The following is a 19,080-nucleotide window of genomic DNA, read 5'->3' on the forward strand; positions in this document are numbered from 1 at the left end:
ATTGTTGCAATCGATTTTATTATTTTGTATAGATTTTTATATCTTAATTATTACACTCTTATTTATCTAAATTGATAATTTGAGGATTATTATTAGACACACAAAAAATCACAAGTATTACTTGTTTTAAACTTAAATTAAAAAATTAAATTTATTTTGCATAAAACAGTTGGTAAAATGTTCAATGATCCAATTACACTGCAAACACCGTCATATGTTTACTTCTAGAGTGTGCGGGTTTTGGTCTTGGTTTCACAAAGAAGCTATCCACACATACACACATACACGTGTTTAACACGGATTCGTGAACGCATCATTGGTTTATCGAATAGAATATTTAGTCTAAGCCAACTTGCCTTGTCTTGGTTTTACAGTACTATATACATACACGTGTTCAACACGGATTATTGGCCCCATCATGTTTAAGTCAATGCCAAGCCTAAGTGATGGTCTTGGTCTCATCTGATCAAATAGAACCATCTCCACTTCAGTGCTGAACATTCATCAAACTTCAAACCTTCTCACAAGTAGGGTGTGAAGCAAGAGGGTGAGAAGCAATTATAGAATGGCACTGAGGGGAGAGGTGATTGAGAAGGCTTATTATGCTGTGTCTTGGAGGGCTCACAGGTCACCAGACAGACCTTACCTTATTGAAAAGATCAGCAGAAACGGCACTTCAGAAGTTATCATCTCTTTTCCTGGATCTGGTGCTGTCAGGGATTGGTACTCTCAGAGAAACTTTGGTGAAACCAAAATAGATCTTAATCTGTTTCCCTCTCTCAAAAGCATTGGGAACGATGAACCTGCTTTAGTCAATGAGTTCTTCTCAAAAAGATTCCAAGACATTTTGTTGGACAGATCCTCACTTGCAGATAAGGTATTGTATGACAGTAAATCGCTTACCCTTAATGGTTCAGTTATGCAAAACATTATTTTTTGGATTTTCTCTGCCAGTTACAAATTTTCTTAATTTGTTAGTTATGTAACTGATATTGATTTGTCAACTGTTAGTTCCCTTTGTTTAAGGAAAGGAAAATGTTAATTAGTAGAAAGTTGCTAAAAGTGTTGATACAATTACTTTTTTGGATTCACATAGAGAAAGAAAGAGCTTCACTAAATAGAAACTCATTCAGCTATACTATTATTAGCCAATAAATATAACAGTATAAAAATCTAGAATTTCTGATAGTAGTATCATATAATTCTGTAGTAATAATGCGGTGTTACTGTTTTACTGGTAACTCACTTTTTGTTCCAATTCATTCATTCATGTATGGTCATCATAATGCCTAAGATATAACTTGTTCGGAAATCTGTAGAATGAATCAAGCTTGAAATGTAAAAACTATAATTGTTTGTCTTTTATTTTCACACCTCAAATATGAAAAATCTCGCTGGGATTGAAACCAAACACATTATTAATTGGTCTTACTTTTGATTTATCACTTTTCTTACAAAGTACTTCGCTTTAAACAACATTTCTGCAGGTGAAGGAAGCTATGGATAAAAAGAAGCAAATAGTTTTTGCAGGGCACTCTTCTGGTGGTCCAATGGCCATTCTGGCAACCCTCTGGACCTTAGAAAAATACCCTCCAAATTCCCATGGGGGTATCACTCCCCTCTGTATAACCTTTGGTTCACCCTTAATTGGGAATCACATATTTTCCCATGCAACAAGGCGAGAAAATTGGTCTAGCTACTTCTTTCACTATGTGATGAGATATGACATAGTGCCAAGAATCCTCTTTGCTCCCCTCTCTTCACTTGACCAGTCATTTGAACAAATTTCTCAGTCCTTCAACCCCAGATCCAAGTCTTTCATGAGCGAATCAGTGGGAAGATCAAGTGCAACATCAGATTTCTACTTTACCATAATTTCAAATGCTGCAACTGTCACAAGCCATGCTGCTTCTAAGCTAATGGGCACCACAAATACCACATTGGAAACTCTGGAAAATTTTATTCCCTTAAGCCCTTATAGACCCTTTGGCACTTATTTCTTCTGCACAGGAAATGGAAAGAAAATTATGATAACAAACCCAAATGCAGTTCTACAAGTCCTGTTTTTCTCTGCACAATTAAGCACCGAGGCAGAAACTACTCAAGTTGCCTACAGAAGCTTAAGTGAACATACAATTTATGGCACCGAACTGCAACAAATTGCAGCACAGAATGTTTTGCACTTAGATCAACAACATCTCCAGAATCTTGCTTTGTCTGAAGATGATGCCGGTGGCTCAAATGACCTTGGTCTGGTAAGTAAATTACTCTTCATTATATCAATTATTGAAATAATATAACTATGTACTATATACTCTAATAAAATCATGGGATAAAGTCCTAGCTATATGTTTCTTAACCATAAAAAGTTGGGTTTGTTAAACAATGATATACGTAGGTAAATCATTACCAAAACAATTGTCATACTCTTGCAAAAAACTTAATCATGAAGACTTTAGTATAATTTTTTGCCAAACGAAAATTATGATACAAAATAAATTTCTATACGAATTTAGAATTGTGTTTGTATAGAAATTGATGGATATTATGAGTGATTAGTGATGTCATTGAGTATTTGTATTAAATGAAATACTAACTTTTTTTTTTCTTTGGGGGCAAGGATTTTTCTTTTGTTTTAGTGGATCTAGCTAAGGAATTACAAAATACATGTGTGTGATAATTGGTTTGTTTTGAATTTCAGAGCCTAAGAGCAAGACTGTGCCTTCGGGCAGCAGCAGAATTGGAGGCAAGAAAGTGTGAGAATGAGAAAAAGTTGAACGAGAAGAGAAGCTTTATAGAGCAAAAGTTAAAGAAGGACCTTGGGGAATACAGAGAAATGTGGAAGCACCAAAAAGTAGGTTTCTACGATGGGTTCAGGGAGCATAAGAAAGCTGAGGACTTCAAAGCAAATGTGACGAGGCTAGAAATAGCAGGTGTGTGGGACGAGATCATTGAAAAGCTAAGAAGTTATGAACTCCCAGATGAGTTTGAAGCGAAGAAAGAATGGATTAAGCTTGGAACAGAGTGTAGGGAATTAGTGGAGCCTCTAGACATTGCTAATTATTACCGACATGGGAGGCATTACGAGGATGATGCTTCTTCTTACATGGTTAAGGGAAGGCCAAAACGATATAGGTACCCTCAAAGATGGTTGGAACATTCTCAGAGAAGGCCACAACAACCTACCTCAACATCTTGCTTCTGGGCTGAGGTGGAAGAGCTTCGCTACAAAACTGGTAATAGTGATGCCTCATATAGAGATGTTGAGGAAAGGATTGTGCAGTTGGTAGCTCAGATAGAAGAATGGAGTAAAAACGGAGAACTGGCTAAGGATGTGTTCTTGGAGGGTTCGACGTTGGTGAAGTGGTTGAAAACTCTTCATCCACCACACAAGCAACAACCATTCATCAGAAGTATTATTGGAGAGTGACACCAAACAAACTTGCATTGCAACTCCATTTTGCGACTGTCTTAATTGGCTGAGTCAACTTTTGTTTCTCTTCTTTTCCCGTATAGTATTCCTTGGTTCCTTCTCTTGTGTCTAGTTTGGTTTGAGATAAACATGATGATTTTCTGTTTCTTCTATTTTCAATAAGATTCTCCCATTCAGCTCCTCGGCTTCACTGATCTTTACTAGGTAACATATGCTGATTCACGGTTCATCCGTCACAGCTTATTCTTGTTTTATTGGTACTTCCTTGATTTCTTAGAAGACTAAGAAACAACCTATTGTCCCTGAGTTCTTATGTGAAGTCTAATATAGTTGTAAAAGCTTTCTCACTTGCTTAGTGACTTGGAACATTTCTTCTTTTAAACAAGTTGTCCTCTATTGTGACAAAGTATCTTAGATATTGCTTCCAAGCCATGAACACGCCAAATAGTTGGAAATTCGTTGCATCTCTTTCAAGAAAAAGGTCCCCAACTGATTTAATGCGCTTAATCTCCATCTAATCTTCTCACTAACGTATGGATATATTCACCAAAACTCTCACTCCAAGGTATTATTTTTCTCTAATTTAACTCCAAACTTGAGTTAGTCAACATTTTTCTACCTATGTATATATTTATTGTGTACCCACGTATTGTTTTCAGTAATGTAAGGAGAAAGAAAACGTTTTACAGTCATTATTAGCATGTTTGTTCTTCTTCTTTCATGGTATCAAACCTCCATTAAAAGCTCTGTTGATACTTTTACACCATGTCATGTTCTGCCTTCAACTCCTCCGATAAAGAAAATTCTAATTCTGCCCATGTCATTCCTAGTTTAGATCCCTTTGAATGGCATTAATCTAAAAAATAAGATGGGGTTTCTCATTGGTTCTATACATGTTCCTCTTCCTAGTAACTCTTTATTCAATTGGTGGGAATGTTGAAACTCTTTATTCATGTCATGGCTCCTCAAATGCTTATATTTTTTTCATTTCTCAAAGTGTCATTCTTTAAGCCCTAAGCGACTCTAGGTCGTTTAGGTTAGAGGAGTCTGTCTAACAAATATAGAGTTGCACCTCTTAGCATGGGCAAGGAGAGCATGAGTATCCACATGACATCTCCTTAATGTTAAGCTCCAATTTGAGAGGATTTGCTCAAATGAGAGAGACTTATATTTGTCATCATGTGAGTGGAAAGTTTTAGGGTTAAAATTCTAAACTTGGACACCACTTAGCACTATAAATAGGAATGTTAATCCTCTTGTAAATTTCAGCTTGAATGAGAAAAGTTATGTTGTCAATTTTTTTAGCTTAAACACTTGTATAGTCTCTTGTGTAGCCTCCTCTACACTCTTTCCTAATGAGTTGGCCTCACCTCTCACTTGCTGGAGTGGAGGAAGGAATTCTGGATTTGAAGTGGATAATATGGATTTGAAAATGTGAGATGATATGAACACAATTTTTAAGTTAACTTTCTTCATGAAATATTTTATATGCTTATTTTGTGTTTGTAGAAGAAGTCTTCATCTTATGTTAACAAGAAGATCTTGACAGCACACATTTACATCAAATATCTCTTAGAAGTCAAGTTAAAGTCATCATGCTTGAGATCGAGATGAATTCAACTCTGAAAAGGGCTATTTGTATAACACCTCAACTATTATATAAATAATTGTTATATAATTAAAATTTGGTACTATTTTTGTGTAATAAGATTTTCTTACAGAGAACATTAATCACAACAATCACATAGATATAAATTATGTTAATATTTTACATCTTTATAGTTATTCATAATATATTAAAAAACATACAAATTTTATACAATGATAGAAGTTATATATCCAAATAGAGGATTATTTATATATTTAATATCTTCTAAGGATATTAAACTAAGTTTTCCATGAGTTTATTTAGAAAAGATATCCCAAAATTTTCCTAGAAACTCTTCCTAAGCAGGTTCTACTTCTACTTGTAGTACAGGAATACATTAATAAAAAAACACAAAAATGAGTGACATTTTCATAAGCTTTAAAACTCCACATAATAGAAACTATATATTAAAGGTCATAATTAGATATGTTACAAATAAATAAATAACAAAACTATAAATTAGTAAAGACTCTTAGTGAACATAAATTAAATGTCATAAATATAAATAAATAAAGAAGATAAATGCATAACGAGATAAATTAATCACATAAATATAAACAAATAAAAAAGGTCAGTGGGTAATTAGAAAAAAATTAAATGACATATCTATAGATAACAAAATAGAGATCAATGCGCGTAATTGAAGATAAATAAAAAAACATAAATATAAATAAAAGTATCCATGCCTAATTAAAGATAACTTAAATAACATAAATATAAATACATAAAGAGTATGCATAATTAGAGATAACTTAAATGATATAAATATAAATGCTAATTTTTTTAATTTATAATATTTATTTTATTTTGTAATTTTAGTTTCTTTATTTTAAAATATTATAATATTAAATCATTCCTCATTTTTTTATATATGCTTTATTTGTTTTATTTTAGTTGCATTGAATCCTTTCTTAATTTATTCATTTAGAAAACTAACTAACCAAAATTTAAATGAATTAAAATGTAAAAAAGAAGAAGAAAGAACATATTATAATTCAATGTTAAATTAAAATTATGAATTTTTAAAAATACAACATAAATATAGCAAGAAAGGAGATTAACATTGTAAATTTTTCAAAATGGAGAGACTATATCCCGCCACAAACCCTAAAACATATATCTTACATTTATTTATTTAAAATATTTATACCATTTTGTGTATTTTTTTTAAATCATCAATTTGGTTATTGAATTTTTATTTTTTAATAATATAATTAAAAAAATAAATTTCTAAATATTTAAAATATAAAAATTATTTTCTGGTTTAATGTTTAATCTTAAAAAATACAAATTAGAGCCAAACTAGTCCTCAAAATTATAACTTTGATAACAAAAATAACCTTAGAAAAACTTAACATCTTGATGTGATTATGGAATTTTCTGTATATATTCAACTACTATATGAAAACTTGAATCTGTTTTCAAACACAAAATTATCAGTTATTCATATTTTAGAGATTAAATTTGTTAATTGCATCCTTCGTTTTTTTACTTTTTTTACATGATGAGACAAATCCAAAAAGACAGTATTGCATTCTATTGATTTTCTTTCTTTTCTCATACTTCTTTTAGGTATCTTCCTATACATTTCCTTACAAAAAAGTTCATTGGTGAGTTCGAAGAAAGAGAGATCAAAGTCAGCAGTAGCTTCGCGAGACTTGCTTCGCTTTGATTGGTGAATGGCTTTTGGACCCCACCGAAACTTCATCGTCACTCTGGAGTTTTATTCTATTACTATTCCTAGAAACCAATGAAGAAAGAGCAAAACTTCCAAAACTGCAAAGTCTTCGTCAATTTGGTAATTTAAATCCATGCCCTCCCCTTCACTATATAGTTAAAAGTTGCAGCAGGTTTGAAATACAAATCAAGAAAACAATCAAGAACAGAAGTTTCTGAAACTGCTTAGGGTCTTGTAGAAGAGGACAACATGGCTGGAGGGTCACTTGGAGACAACATAGGATTGAAGGAAGATGTCATCAAGAGGGTCTGCGGTTTAGCCTTCAAAGCTCACAAGCACAAGCCACAAGAGAAGCTCTACTTTTACGAAAAGGTTCAAATTTCTTCGGGAACTTACCATGTTTTCAGTTTCTCGGGATCTTGGGATGCCACTGAATGGTTTGTTAACAAACCCTTTGGAGGAACGAAGATAGATATTAACCTGTTCCCTTCTCTCAGAAGTATTGGCAACGACGAAGCTGCTTTGGTGAACGAAGGCTTCGCAAAGAGATTCGATCACATATTCAGAACTACCCCGTTTAAATCCGAGGTACTTTTAAATGATGTTTGTTAGCCTATGTTGTTTGTTATTTTCTTTGGATTAGTTCCACGTGTTGAAATTTTGTGTGGGTTTTGAAATCACCGTGACTATATACTAAGACATGTTCAGTTTTTTCAGTTACCGTGATGCTTTCTATTTTTTAGTTAATTACGTTGAGTTAAGGAAATAAACTGTGAAAACGTGTAGGTGAATAAGGCTATAGGAGATGGGAAGCAAGTGGTGTTTACGGGGCACTCCTCTGGTGCTGCTATGGCCATATTTGCAACATTTTGGGCCTTGGAAGAGTACCTTAATCCAACCAAAACTCAAAAACCTAAACCACCCTTCTGTGTCACTTTCGGGTCTCCCTTAATTGGTAATCATATACTCTCTCACGCTTCAAGGAGAGAAAAGTGGTCTCGCTATTTCATACACTTTGTTTTGAGATATGACATAGTGCCACGGATTTTGCTTGCTCCCTTATCTTCTATTCACCTAACTTTTGGTTCTATTCTCCAATCCTTGAATCCCAAGTCCAAAACTTCCACCCAAGATTCAACACGAGCTGAATTTTTCTCAACTGTGATGAGAAACACAGCCAGTGTTACAAGCCATGCTGCGTGCATTCTCATGGGCAGCACAAAATTGTTACTTGAGACAGTGGCAAATTTTGTTGACTTGAGTCCTTATAGGCCCTTTGGGACATATATTTTCTGCAATGGAAATGGACAGCTGATTGTGGTGAAAAACTCTGATGCTGTTTTGCAACTGTTATTCCACACTGCTCAGCTAAGCGATTTGAAAGACCTTCCAGAAATTGCTAATGATAGCATATTGCAACACCTGTCCTATGAGGCTGAGTTGGAATGTAGCTTGGGAATGCAGAACGTTGTGTACTTGGAACAACTTGAGCAACTTCCCTTGTCTTCTGATGGTTCTGATAGTGATGTTGCAACAATTAGCACAGCTTTGAATGGCCTTGGACTGGTAATACTTTTTTGCACTTTTGTACATATATATAATGATAGCAGGTGATAAACTTTGGTAAAATGAACCTTTAGTAACTTTTTCATAGAAGTTACATTACATCACATCTTTCAGGATAAATTTCTCTTAAGTATTGTATCACAGGTAAAAAAAATTAAGTAGTGTGATGAAATGCAAATTCCTTTTCAGAAATAGATTTGATAAAATGTAACTCTGTATAGTATAGTGGTATTAAAAGGGTAATTATAGATGATTCAAAATGGAGTTAAGTAAGGTTTTATCTGTGAAGCATAAACTAATAAGTGATGGCTTACACTTCATGTCAGAGCATAAGAGCAAGGCTGTGTCTACGCGCAGCAGGTGAGTTGGAAAAGCAGAAACAGAAAAACGAGGAGAAGATCAGTAAGGAGTTTGAGGATAAAGGTGTGGCAAGCATGAGGTATCTGGAGAAGTACAAAACAACATGCGAGGTGCAAAAGGGGAAGGGGTATTACGATGCCTTCAAGGTGCAGAAGGAGGAAAACGACTTCCAAGCAAATGTGAAGAGGCTTGTGCTGGCAGGGGTATGGGATGAGGTGATTGAGATGCTAAAGAGGTATGAACTCCCAGATGAGTTTGAAGGGAAGTCAGAATGGATTCAACATGGAACCATCTTTCGTCGCCTTGTGGAACCTCTAGACATATCCAATTACCATCGCCATTTGAAGAATGAGGACACGGGACCTTACATGATCTGGGGCAGGCCAAAACGGTATAAGTACACTCAAAGATGGTTGGAGCATGCCAAGAGGGTGCCAAAACCTGTTCCTATCACTGAATCCACCTTCTGGGCTGAAGTGGAAGAGCTTCATAGCTGGATCAATAGCAAGAAGAGTTTTGATGAAGTTAGGCAAAGGGTTGAGCAACTTGAATCTGACCTTAAAAAGTGGACTCATGCAAAGGAACTCACCAAGGATACTTTCTCAAAGGATCCTACCTTCATTAAGTTCTGGGAAATTCTCCCTCCTGAAAACAAGGCAAACATAGCTGCTCTTGTTGCTAATGTCAAAGGATTGTAACTAGTCATCTTTTTTCCACTCAAAATGAAGCTATAGAATTAGGATGCTTTTGATGTGTGTTGTTATCTCATGAAGGTATGTTAACTATTTCAGTGTTGTTTTGTAACTTTTGTATTCCTTTTGTTTTGTCTCACTTGTGTTGTGAGAACTGTAAGTCATTCAGAGTGATGGACTAAGTAATTTGTTAAATTCTAGCATCTGTTTGGGATAAAATTGCTTAAATAGTTAAATCACCTTTAAACCAAATAAGTTTGTATAGAAGTCGTTTATATAACGAGTTACAAATCAATGTTGGTTCACCATTAAAAAATCACGTTTAGCTCAAAATAAAACCTCTTCTATAAGTAGAAAGATAAACAGAATCTACTATAAATAAATTAAAAATCCTATCTATATTTTATTATAATAAAAAAACTAATGTGTTGATATATTTTATGTAACAATAAAATACTCATTAAAAAAAGTTATAATTTTAGATGATTTGATCAGTTAAAAAAATTTGTCAAATTGTCGAACTAAATTTTAAATAACTCTAATACCATTTTAAGCTAACTCAACTTTATAAAATCAATTTATAAATTAAAATTTACTTCTAATTATATTATATATTATGAGCTCTCATTATCTTATGTTAAGTCATAAACTAAGTCTAACCTTTATTAGAAAAACAAAGTTTAAGACTTGTCAATTTATTTGACAGTTTTTTTTTAAGAATACCTTCGAGTATGTTTTATCATAAGATTTTTAAGAATAGTAGCGTTAATGTATTATTAATATAAATAGGATTATTAACTAGTAATTACAATTTTTTATATATTATGCTTTGTCTATATATAGTATATACTATATATAACTACGTACATGCAATTAGAAGACTCCAAAATAGCTTTCTGTTAAATTTCTCCCTATTTTCATTATTCATTTTTTTAAAATCTAATGGCTAAGATTAATTACTTATTAAATTTAAAAAAAATAATTATGTTTAGGACGAGAAGTAATTTTGATACAATCGTAGAATTACTGCTAAAGTAATTCATCCCTCCTCGTATTTAATAAAATATAATAAATTACTTATTTAAAAGTTTATTTTATAATAATACTTTCAATAAATAAGTATATAAATTTATCTCTCAATATTCCTTAAAATTAAATTTTTATGTGGTTAACATGCTTAATGATTAAGAAAATTAAATATATATAATTTTAATATATTATAACAAAATTAATATAATAATACTAAAAAATATTATTTTTATTTACTTAAATAGTTCGGTTTGTTAGGCTAAAATAATTTGTTTAATGTCTTAATGATCTTTTTAACTAAATAGAATTTTACAAAAGTTTATATTTAATTTATTTCTTGGAAAGCCTAATTCAGACCATATCATACATTCTTGTTGGATATCTTAATCTATTTTATTGCTCATCTATCAATTAGAAAATTGGAATTGGGTTGGAATTTTTTTCTGGTTATTTAAACTGTATTGAGAAGTTTGTTGTGAAATATCAATAATCCAAATATATTGAGTTCTTTCATCACATTGTTTTTCATTAATCTTTCTCAATTTATTCTCATAAATGTTAAAATAATAGATTCATTTTAAAATCGGGTGAATTGAATTTATCAAGGAATATCAAAAACTTTCTGAAAAAAATGAAAACTCTTTGGATCAATTAGTTTACGGTGTTATAAAACAAGATCTACTTCTTGGTGATGTTATATTCCTGAAATTCTAATTCATATTATGTGACAAACTATAATAGAAAAATAGAAGCCATAAGAGCAACAAAATAACATAAGAAATATAGTGATTTTTATTCTTAGAAAAAAATCTAGTTGTTTAATTCTTATAATTAAGTTAATATACTAGTTTCAAATTTAAAAAAAAAACAATAAACAACACAATACAATATAGATTTTGAACGCTACAAGATTTACCCAAAACACTTTGTAAAACCCTAAAATCACATCACAATAAATAATCTTGACAATCTTAATCAAGAACAACTTAATTAATAAATAAATAATATACTAGTAAAAAAATGGAAAATCACCTAAAAAAATTTATCTCAAATTTTGCAAACTAAAACTTTGATAGTACAAGATCTGTTTCAAAGCAGACTCTTCATAGACACGAGAAAACTAAAACTTTGAAAGCTCTAGAGGAGAAGAATGATTCTTCTAAGGCTGAGTAAGAAAACTCAACTAACAAGAAAATTCTTTGTTGTATAAAAGGTTTAAGCAGATGCTTAAATACAAGGGCTAAGGCGACACAAGATTTTTCAATAAGAGAAATTACAGACAACTTCATAAAAAAGAAGAGGGTTGAAGAGGATCAAGTTGTTATATGTTGCGAGTGCAAACAACCAAGTCACATGAAAACATAGACCGTCGAGCTCAAGAAAAAGTCCAAATTCAAGAAAAAAAGTTTGATGGCTACTTGGGAGGACTCATACTCTAAGTTATATCAAAACAAGAAAATATATTTCTCATGGTAGACGTAGAGGATGAGGTGACTCTCAATCTTACCTTTTCTTTTGAAATGATATCACAATCATCTTCTGATTAAGATGATGAGAAATGTCTATTTGACGAAGATCTTCTCACTTGTGGCAACAAGATTTCTGAACAATATCTTAAATAAATAAAAAAATTCAAAGCTTTAGTTTTCAAAAATTAAAAGCTCAAAAAAAATTTATTAGCAACCAAGGAGAATATGTCAAGTCTAGAACAGACTCATACATTAGATAATGATAAATTAAACTTCTGGAAGGAAAAATAACATTGTAATAATGATTTTGAAAATATTCTTGAAAGCTCCAAATATTTGACCCATTCAATAGTTTAAAGAAATGTTTCGTCTTTTTTTCTTAAGTTTGGGAGAAACCTTGAAAAGGCAACCAGTTTCCCATAAAGTCGTTGGACCTTTTTTAGGTTTGTCCATGAGTAGCTGATATGTCTTTCTAGCTTTTTTAAGGCTGAAAGGCATGACCTTGTAACAAATATTAGTTCCCTCGGTCATGAAAGCAATCTCATCCTCATTAGGTGGATACATTGATTTGATTGTATCCAAGGAAACTAAGTAGTTCATAGTTAGTTGTGATGTCAACAAGTTGATCTATGCTCGGTAATTGATATGTGTCTTTGGAACATGCTTTATTCAAATTTGTGTAGCTAGGACACATCTTGCATTTGTCGTTTGACTTTTTTAGCACGACCACATTTATCATCCATGTAGTGTAAACCCCTTATGAAGTTGGCCTTGAGTAATTGGTTGACCTCTTGGTTGATGGCCAGACATTACTCTTTGTTGAGCTTTCTTTCCTTTGAGCAACTGGTCTGATTTAATGAAGAATGACAACTTTATGACATGTAAAGTCTGGGTTAATACCAAACATATCCTTTGGACACAATGCAAAAATATTCATTTTGTAACAAGACTCTTTTTATCTCCTTCTTTAGCAAACAACTTGTTGTTAAGCCCACCCAGGTGCACTAAGTTGTTAAACTCAATTTGCACTTTTATCATTGGCTCATCGAAGGTGGGACAGTTTTCCTCAAAATCGGTTCATGGGTCAAAGTCAACCTCATCATCCTACAAAGTTGTTTGAGGTTCTAATTCTATATTATGACATTGTTGAACATTGTCATGTTCATCTAGAGTGTGATCTAATGGGTCCAACACTTCAGCTTGAGTTTTACCATTAATAGAATGAGGACTTAATGAATAAGGGGTGACTTTTAGACTCTGAGCATAATATTCACATGTTACCTTTGGACTGACCTTTACGGTGATGATAAATTATGTTCTCGACAGGGAATTTCATCACCATATATGGAGTGGAGGCTTCAGGATGGTTCAACGCCCTTTGTCCAAGAAGAGAATCATACAAAGTGTCACCCTCCACTAGAACATACTAAAACCATAAGTGTTTGATATGCCTCACTTGTGCCAAAGGTTGTTAGTAGATTAACAAACCCCTTGGTTTGAACTTATTCTTAATGAATCCAAGTATTGTATCTTAGTACAAATTGATAAAAAGGGGTGAGAATGTTGAGCTTTAAGAACATTAACTAGTAAAGTATATCGACCATGCTTCCTTAGTCAATGAGGACCTTTTTGACTTGTCAATTGACTATTGTGGCTATGATAACTACTAGATAATTTTGTGTAGGGTCGTTAATACAAAAGTCTTTGTTTGTAAAAGTAATGGATAGGAGAGAGTGAGGCGGGAGTAGGCTTATTGAGTTGATGATTTGGAGATGTTTTTTCCTTGTAGAGCTCAAGTTGCCTCCTCTAACAAATCCATCAGTGATAGTATTGATTATTTCTCTAACTTCACTAGGGTTTTGTTATGGTTACTCTCTTTGCTCTTGCTCAGGCGATTGCACCCATTGGCCCTCCTTGTGATTTCCTCTTCCTCATTTTTGGAATCCTCCACGAAGTCCTCTACTTCGACCTTCTCTCCATCCTCATAGTCATTTACCTCATCTATTTTTCCCATTTTGTACAATGTGCCAAGGCACTTGATTTAAAGAGTTTATTTATTAGATTAGGTACGTTACATCATTCTTCAGTTGTATGACCAATGTTTTGGTGCTACACCTTTAGTTGGATTAGCAAAAGGAAGGGACGGTGTAGGTTGTCGGACGCGTAACAGTTCAAGGTTAAATGCCTCTTAGATGATAGTGTCTCGACTAACACATAAGGGGTATAATTTTTGTATTTACTAACTCACCTACACTTAAATATATGTGAGGCATTTGATGTGATTTGGGAAGTGGATGAGAAGGGTTGTGTAGTACCTTTCATCAATCTCTTTCTCATACTTGAGTTCTTCTTCATGTTGAAAGCTCCTCCATATTAGCTGGTGGGCCAGCAAAGAAAGTTTGAGGAATGGACCTAAGTGGAGTCCCACTAGTAGTCCATGCATTGACACCGCTAGGTGGAGGTCAAGAATGTTGAGACACTTTTGGAAAACGAACAATGTATTGCTTGAGTGGTTTGATTTCCCCTTCTACGACATTGTGGAGGGAGATCAAGTTTGTGATCACGATGTTTACTATCTATAAATCAAGCTGAGAACCTCACACAAAAAGTTCAAAAAGAGTCTATCAAATTTATAGACATGGAATAATACCATTGCAGAGTCATTACCTTGAGGGTAGTTGGGTAAAGTTTGCAATGTATTGTTAGGTTGTCGGATAATAAGTTGCCTTGGGTCTCTAGCTTTGATGATCCATCATATTGCTTGATAGTGGGGCACTTCCATTTGTGGGGTTTTGGGGAAGTGGGACATTCATGATTTCTAGAGTGGAAGGATGGAAAACATCAATGTTTTTCTCCATAATTTCATCCAGTGGGGGTGTTGGAACATCCCTGAAAGGTTATTGTTGGTCACATGTTTGCAACTCCTTTCGTGATAACGAGCCATGTAGTGTTGTGCTCGTTCCTCCTGCATGACGGCTATTGTATTTTGGAGGTTCTCCTATTTTTTTGGAAAAGGACTTTTTACATGCGCCTTAAGGGCAGGGCATTGACGATTGAGGGGTTCATCCCGAAATTCGATGAGGATTCTACTTCTGTGAAGTTTTATAACCTAATGGTTTGGGAAAAGTTTTACTCAGACCTCATGGTGGGCACCAAATATCGTATCTAATAATCACACATTAGTTAGGAGTTAAGGTTAAAGACAATTTAAATACACATTTCTCATTAAACCTCTGAAGTGTCTTTTAAGGACAAAACCATGATGGAGCTTCAATCTTCAAGACAAGCACTTCAGATGCCGTGATTTACCCTAAACATGTTATCTCAACAACTTGAGGTTGGAAAATTGGCATTGTATGTGGGAATGGAAAAGAGGTTCCAAAGATTGATCTTTGTTCCCTTAGCCCTCGAATAGAGGGAATAAAAAAAAGTGGTTCCAAAAACGAATCATAGTTTCTCTTAAACCTCAACTTGGGACTTGTTTTATTATGTCTAATAGTCTCATATTGCTTAAGAGTCGAGTTTAAAACCAATTTAAATATACATTCTTCTCTTAATTATCTAAAACACCTTCGTGTTTTAAAACAGACAATATCCTATATATAGTTCTTAAATGATATTATACCAAATATTTGAGGTCAAAATAAACTAATTATAATTTAAATATATTATCGTTATTTTTATAAGATAAATATGAAAGTGAATGAAATAAGATGATATAAATTTAATAAATTACTAAAATAAGATAAAAAAAAACATGAAGTTTTATATAAATTGAGATCAAAATTTGAATTTTATGGAAATTAAAACCAAATGTTATGGGAACTAAAATACAATTTTGTGTTTTGTAAGAACTAAAATTTGATTTAAAATTTTCGAGAGATAAAAATATACTGCATTGTAACTACGTAGATTATATCATTCAAAATATCTACATATTAGGGGTGGCAAAGCGGGCCAGCCCGCCCCGCATTGGCCCGCCCCGCACTTGGCCCGCAAAAATGTGGGGCGGGTTGGCCCGCCCCGCAAAGTTATTGCGGGTTAGAAATCCCGACCCGCCCCGCATAAGAGCTGGCCCGCGGGTTTGCGGGCTAGCCCGCGTTTTTTTTTTAAATTAAATTTTTTTTTTTCATTTTGTTCTTAAAAAATTGTCAAATTAAACCTATATATTTGTTACTATCAGATCCAATTTTTTTTTTTCTTCCTTTTCAAACATAGTCAAACATAAAAGAATTAAACATTAAGATAAATATCAAATATCACTATTCTTCCACTTCCAAAACATTAAACATACCTAATTCCAAAACTTAAAACATAAACATAAATATTAATTAAAAAACATTAAACATAAACATTATTGACATTCTTCCATTTCAATAACATTGGATGTTGCCTTAGAAGAACTTTTATCCATTTTTTTCATAATTATAATCTTCCCCGTCATCTGCACACATTAAAACAATGACATTTTTTTTTCTTGCGGGTTAGCGGGCCAGCCCGCATGGCCCGCCCCACTTTGCCATCCCTACTACGTATACAACGCTTACAAAAAAAATTACATATTTTATATTTTGACAACTAAAATTAATTTTTTTTTAAAAACCAAGATTTTACTATTTTAGAAGTAACAAAAATATATATTATAAATGCATATCCATACATTATGTAACTTCACATTAAATAAAAAAACAAAATTGGAGACTAGTAGTATATCATATATACAAAATATAAACCTTCCAAATAAAGTAGTTTGAGATGTCTTCTATCGTAGCTTATTACAAGAAAACATTAAAGATAAAATAGGTGATTTCATGACAAATTTGTTGCAAACACACTGATAATAAGGTAAAAGTTCATTGGAGAAAAGTCAAATGAATTGTATGTATGAGGAGTTAGGATTCTAATGTACTAACATTATTAATTGATTACATAATGTATTAACATTTTTCATTGATTACGTTGTTTAGTGATTACGTATAATGACACTAACGAAAAAAAAGAACAAAATAATTTGAAAGTTAGACACGCATATACATCACGTGGTGGAACATAGCTTTCAGGTAAGGAAACAAATTAAAAAGAATCTTGTGAGAATCTGAATTCTTAAGAAGTTGGGTTTTTACGCCTCTAGTTCTACATTCCGTAGTTGCTATGTTACTTACTTTTTAATTTTGGGTCCATTTTTATTAATTAATAGGCCATAACGTGATTCACTTCAATAATTCATGTCTGACCATTTTGGTACTATTGTTTCTTCATATTATAACTAAATTCAAAGTATTTAATTTGACTTAATTCTACTTTTCACCATTGCAAAATTAATCCTTTATATCACCAGTTTTACTTCTAAATTAAAGAAAAATATGAAAAAAAAGTGGGAGGTGATATATTGACACCATAAATAATAAATACATACACTAACGTCATAAAATATTAAAATTTTAATAATTTTAAATTTATTTTTTAATTTAAAATATTATTATATTATTATAAAGAGTTGTGAAGTGTATGTTTTACTATTTGTAGTGTGAAAGAAAAAATTTCCAAAAAAATGTGGTTTCTATAATGTGGTTTCCACAAAAAAACTTATTTCTATAAGATTGTTAGAGTTTAACGTAAAATTTAATATTTATATCGAATTTGTGTGCGACATAAATATTAAGTTTTGTTATATTTCTAATTCAACATAAAATAATTTTAAGTTAGGGTTTTCAATTTTTTTATATGATTTTTTGTTTTCTTTTTTCAGTGATGACTATGTTATTTGTGGATGATTTATAAAATATTTTTATGGTCTAAATTGGTTACTATGTATCATGTTAGATGTTTTTTCTACTACATTGAAGTTTTGTGGATCCAATGAGATATTGAGGTAGGTGTTTTATATTTTTGTAATTGTTTTTAATCATAAAAATGCATGAATATCTTCATTGATATTGTATTTTTAATTTGTTGTTGTTTTATTTTAGGTTAATTATTCTTTTAGGGTAAAAGGTCATTAAGTCTTAGATTTTTAAGAAATTCAGTAAGGTCCCAATTTTTTAAAATAATCTAATATGGTTTCTTCTCTTATATTATCATCTTTAAAATATATTTATCTTGGTAATCTTGCCACTCCACATAAAATTATTTTATAAAAAAAAGTTAAGACTACCTGAATTGTTTTAAAAAAGTTGGAACCACACTAATTAAAAAAAATGGAACCAAATTGAAAAGTTGAGATGACATTAAACCTTTTAAAATGTGAGAGATTAGATTAATTTTTGACCATTAATATACGTTTTATCATATGAATGTATCCATTTTTAGTATATTTTTGTGTTTTTATTATTTCCACAATTTTATAAAATATCATTAAAAATAGGTAGAAATTAATTTTTGACAATTTCTTTTTGTCTTTTAATGCATATTTGATAGAAGAATCTTTGCCTGATCATAAATTTTTAGATATTAAATTGGTAGAGAAACATTTAAAATGTTCATCACTTTTGATAAAAAAAAATTGGATTGAGAGGAGTGTCATTAGAAATCCAAAATCTAAAAAATTCTTTCATTTACTATAAGTTTTTTTTAGTATTTTTAATTTTTTTTTTTAGATTTTAGGTATTTATTGTACGTATCTCACACACAAATTGTGCAAAAAATTTACTAGTTTTATTCTGACTTTTATACATACGATAAGATGTGAGAACTTTAACCTAATTACAATTAAGTCATTTAATTTCTTTCCCAAATTATTTTTATAATTAATTTTTCTTTTGTCTACATTTGATGATTTGGTAAGCAAAGTAATTATTCAACATGGTAATCAATCCCTGTCGGTCCAACCGACAGTTGCAAATCCCAACTGGGACCAAATTAATTTGCAGAATGTGGCTTTTCAATTTGTCATAAAGCAATTTCCTGATCCAATGCATAGGAAAAAATATACATGAACTTCCCATTACCTAATTCCCTTCTCTTCTTTCCCCTCTTGGAAAAAAAAAGTAATAAATTAGCATGTGCATGCCACACTGTTCATCATTCTCATTTATTTGAGCCAATGATAGCCCCAACTAACAAAAATACAGGGATTGTCTTTTTCAGAACTAGGTATGCTTTTTCCCTCCATGCCTTCTCTTTACAACTATTGTATATGTATAAAGAAGAAAAAGGTTGGTGTGGAGGTTGAGACCCACTATGAGTGGTAGTAGTAGTAGTAGGTT

The 19,080-nt window shown here is 32.1% G+C and overlaps 2 protein-coding genes across 2 annotated transcripts; both read left to right on the forward strand.

The window, feature by feature from the left end:
• The first annotated feature begins 364 nt into the window (after positions 1 to 364).
• On the forward strand, positions 365 to 3,815 carry LOC137820015 (protein EDS1B). The gene is made up of 3 exons (XM_068623777.2): positions 365 to 877; positions 1,488 to 2,255; positions 2,702 to 3,815. The coding sequence occupies exons 1-3, from the start codon at positions 566 to 568 to the stop codon at positions 3,428 to 3,430; spliced, it is 1,809 nt and encodes a 602-aa protein (XP_068479878.1). The 5' UTR covers positions 365 to 565; the 3' UTR covers positions 3,431 to 3,815.
• Positions 3,816 to 6,498: 2,683 nt separating this feature from the next.
• LOC137821948 (protein EDS1L) lies at positions 6,499 to 9,596 on the forward strand. Its single transcript, XM_068626766.1, has 3 exons — positions 6,499 to 7,347; positions 7,546 to 8,325; positions 8,652 to 9,596. The coding sequence occupies exons 1-3, from the start codon at positions 7,009 to 7,011 to the stop codon at positions 9,381 to 9,383; spliced, it is 1,851 nt and encodes a 616-aa protein (XP_068482867.1). The 5' UTR covers positions 6,499 to 7,008; the 3' UTR covers positions 9,384 to 9,596.
• Positions 9,597 to 19,080: the final 9,484 nt, after the last annotated feature.

Source organism: Phaseolus vulgaris, chromosome 9 (genome assembly GCF_051622355.1).
Source record: "Phaseolus vulgaris cultivar YP4 chromosome 9, ASM5162235v1, whole genome shotgun sequence".
In the NCBI taxonomy this organism is placed as follows: domain Eukaryota; kingdom Viridiplantae; phylum Streptophyta; class Magnoliopsida; order Fabales; family Fabaceae; genus Phaseolus; species Phaseolus vulgaris.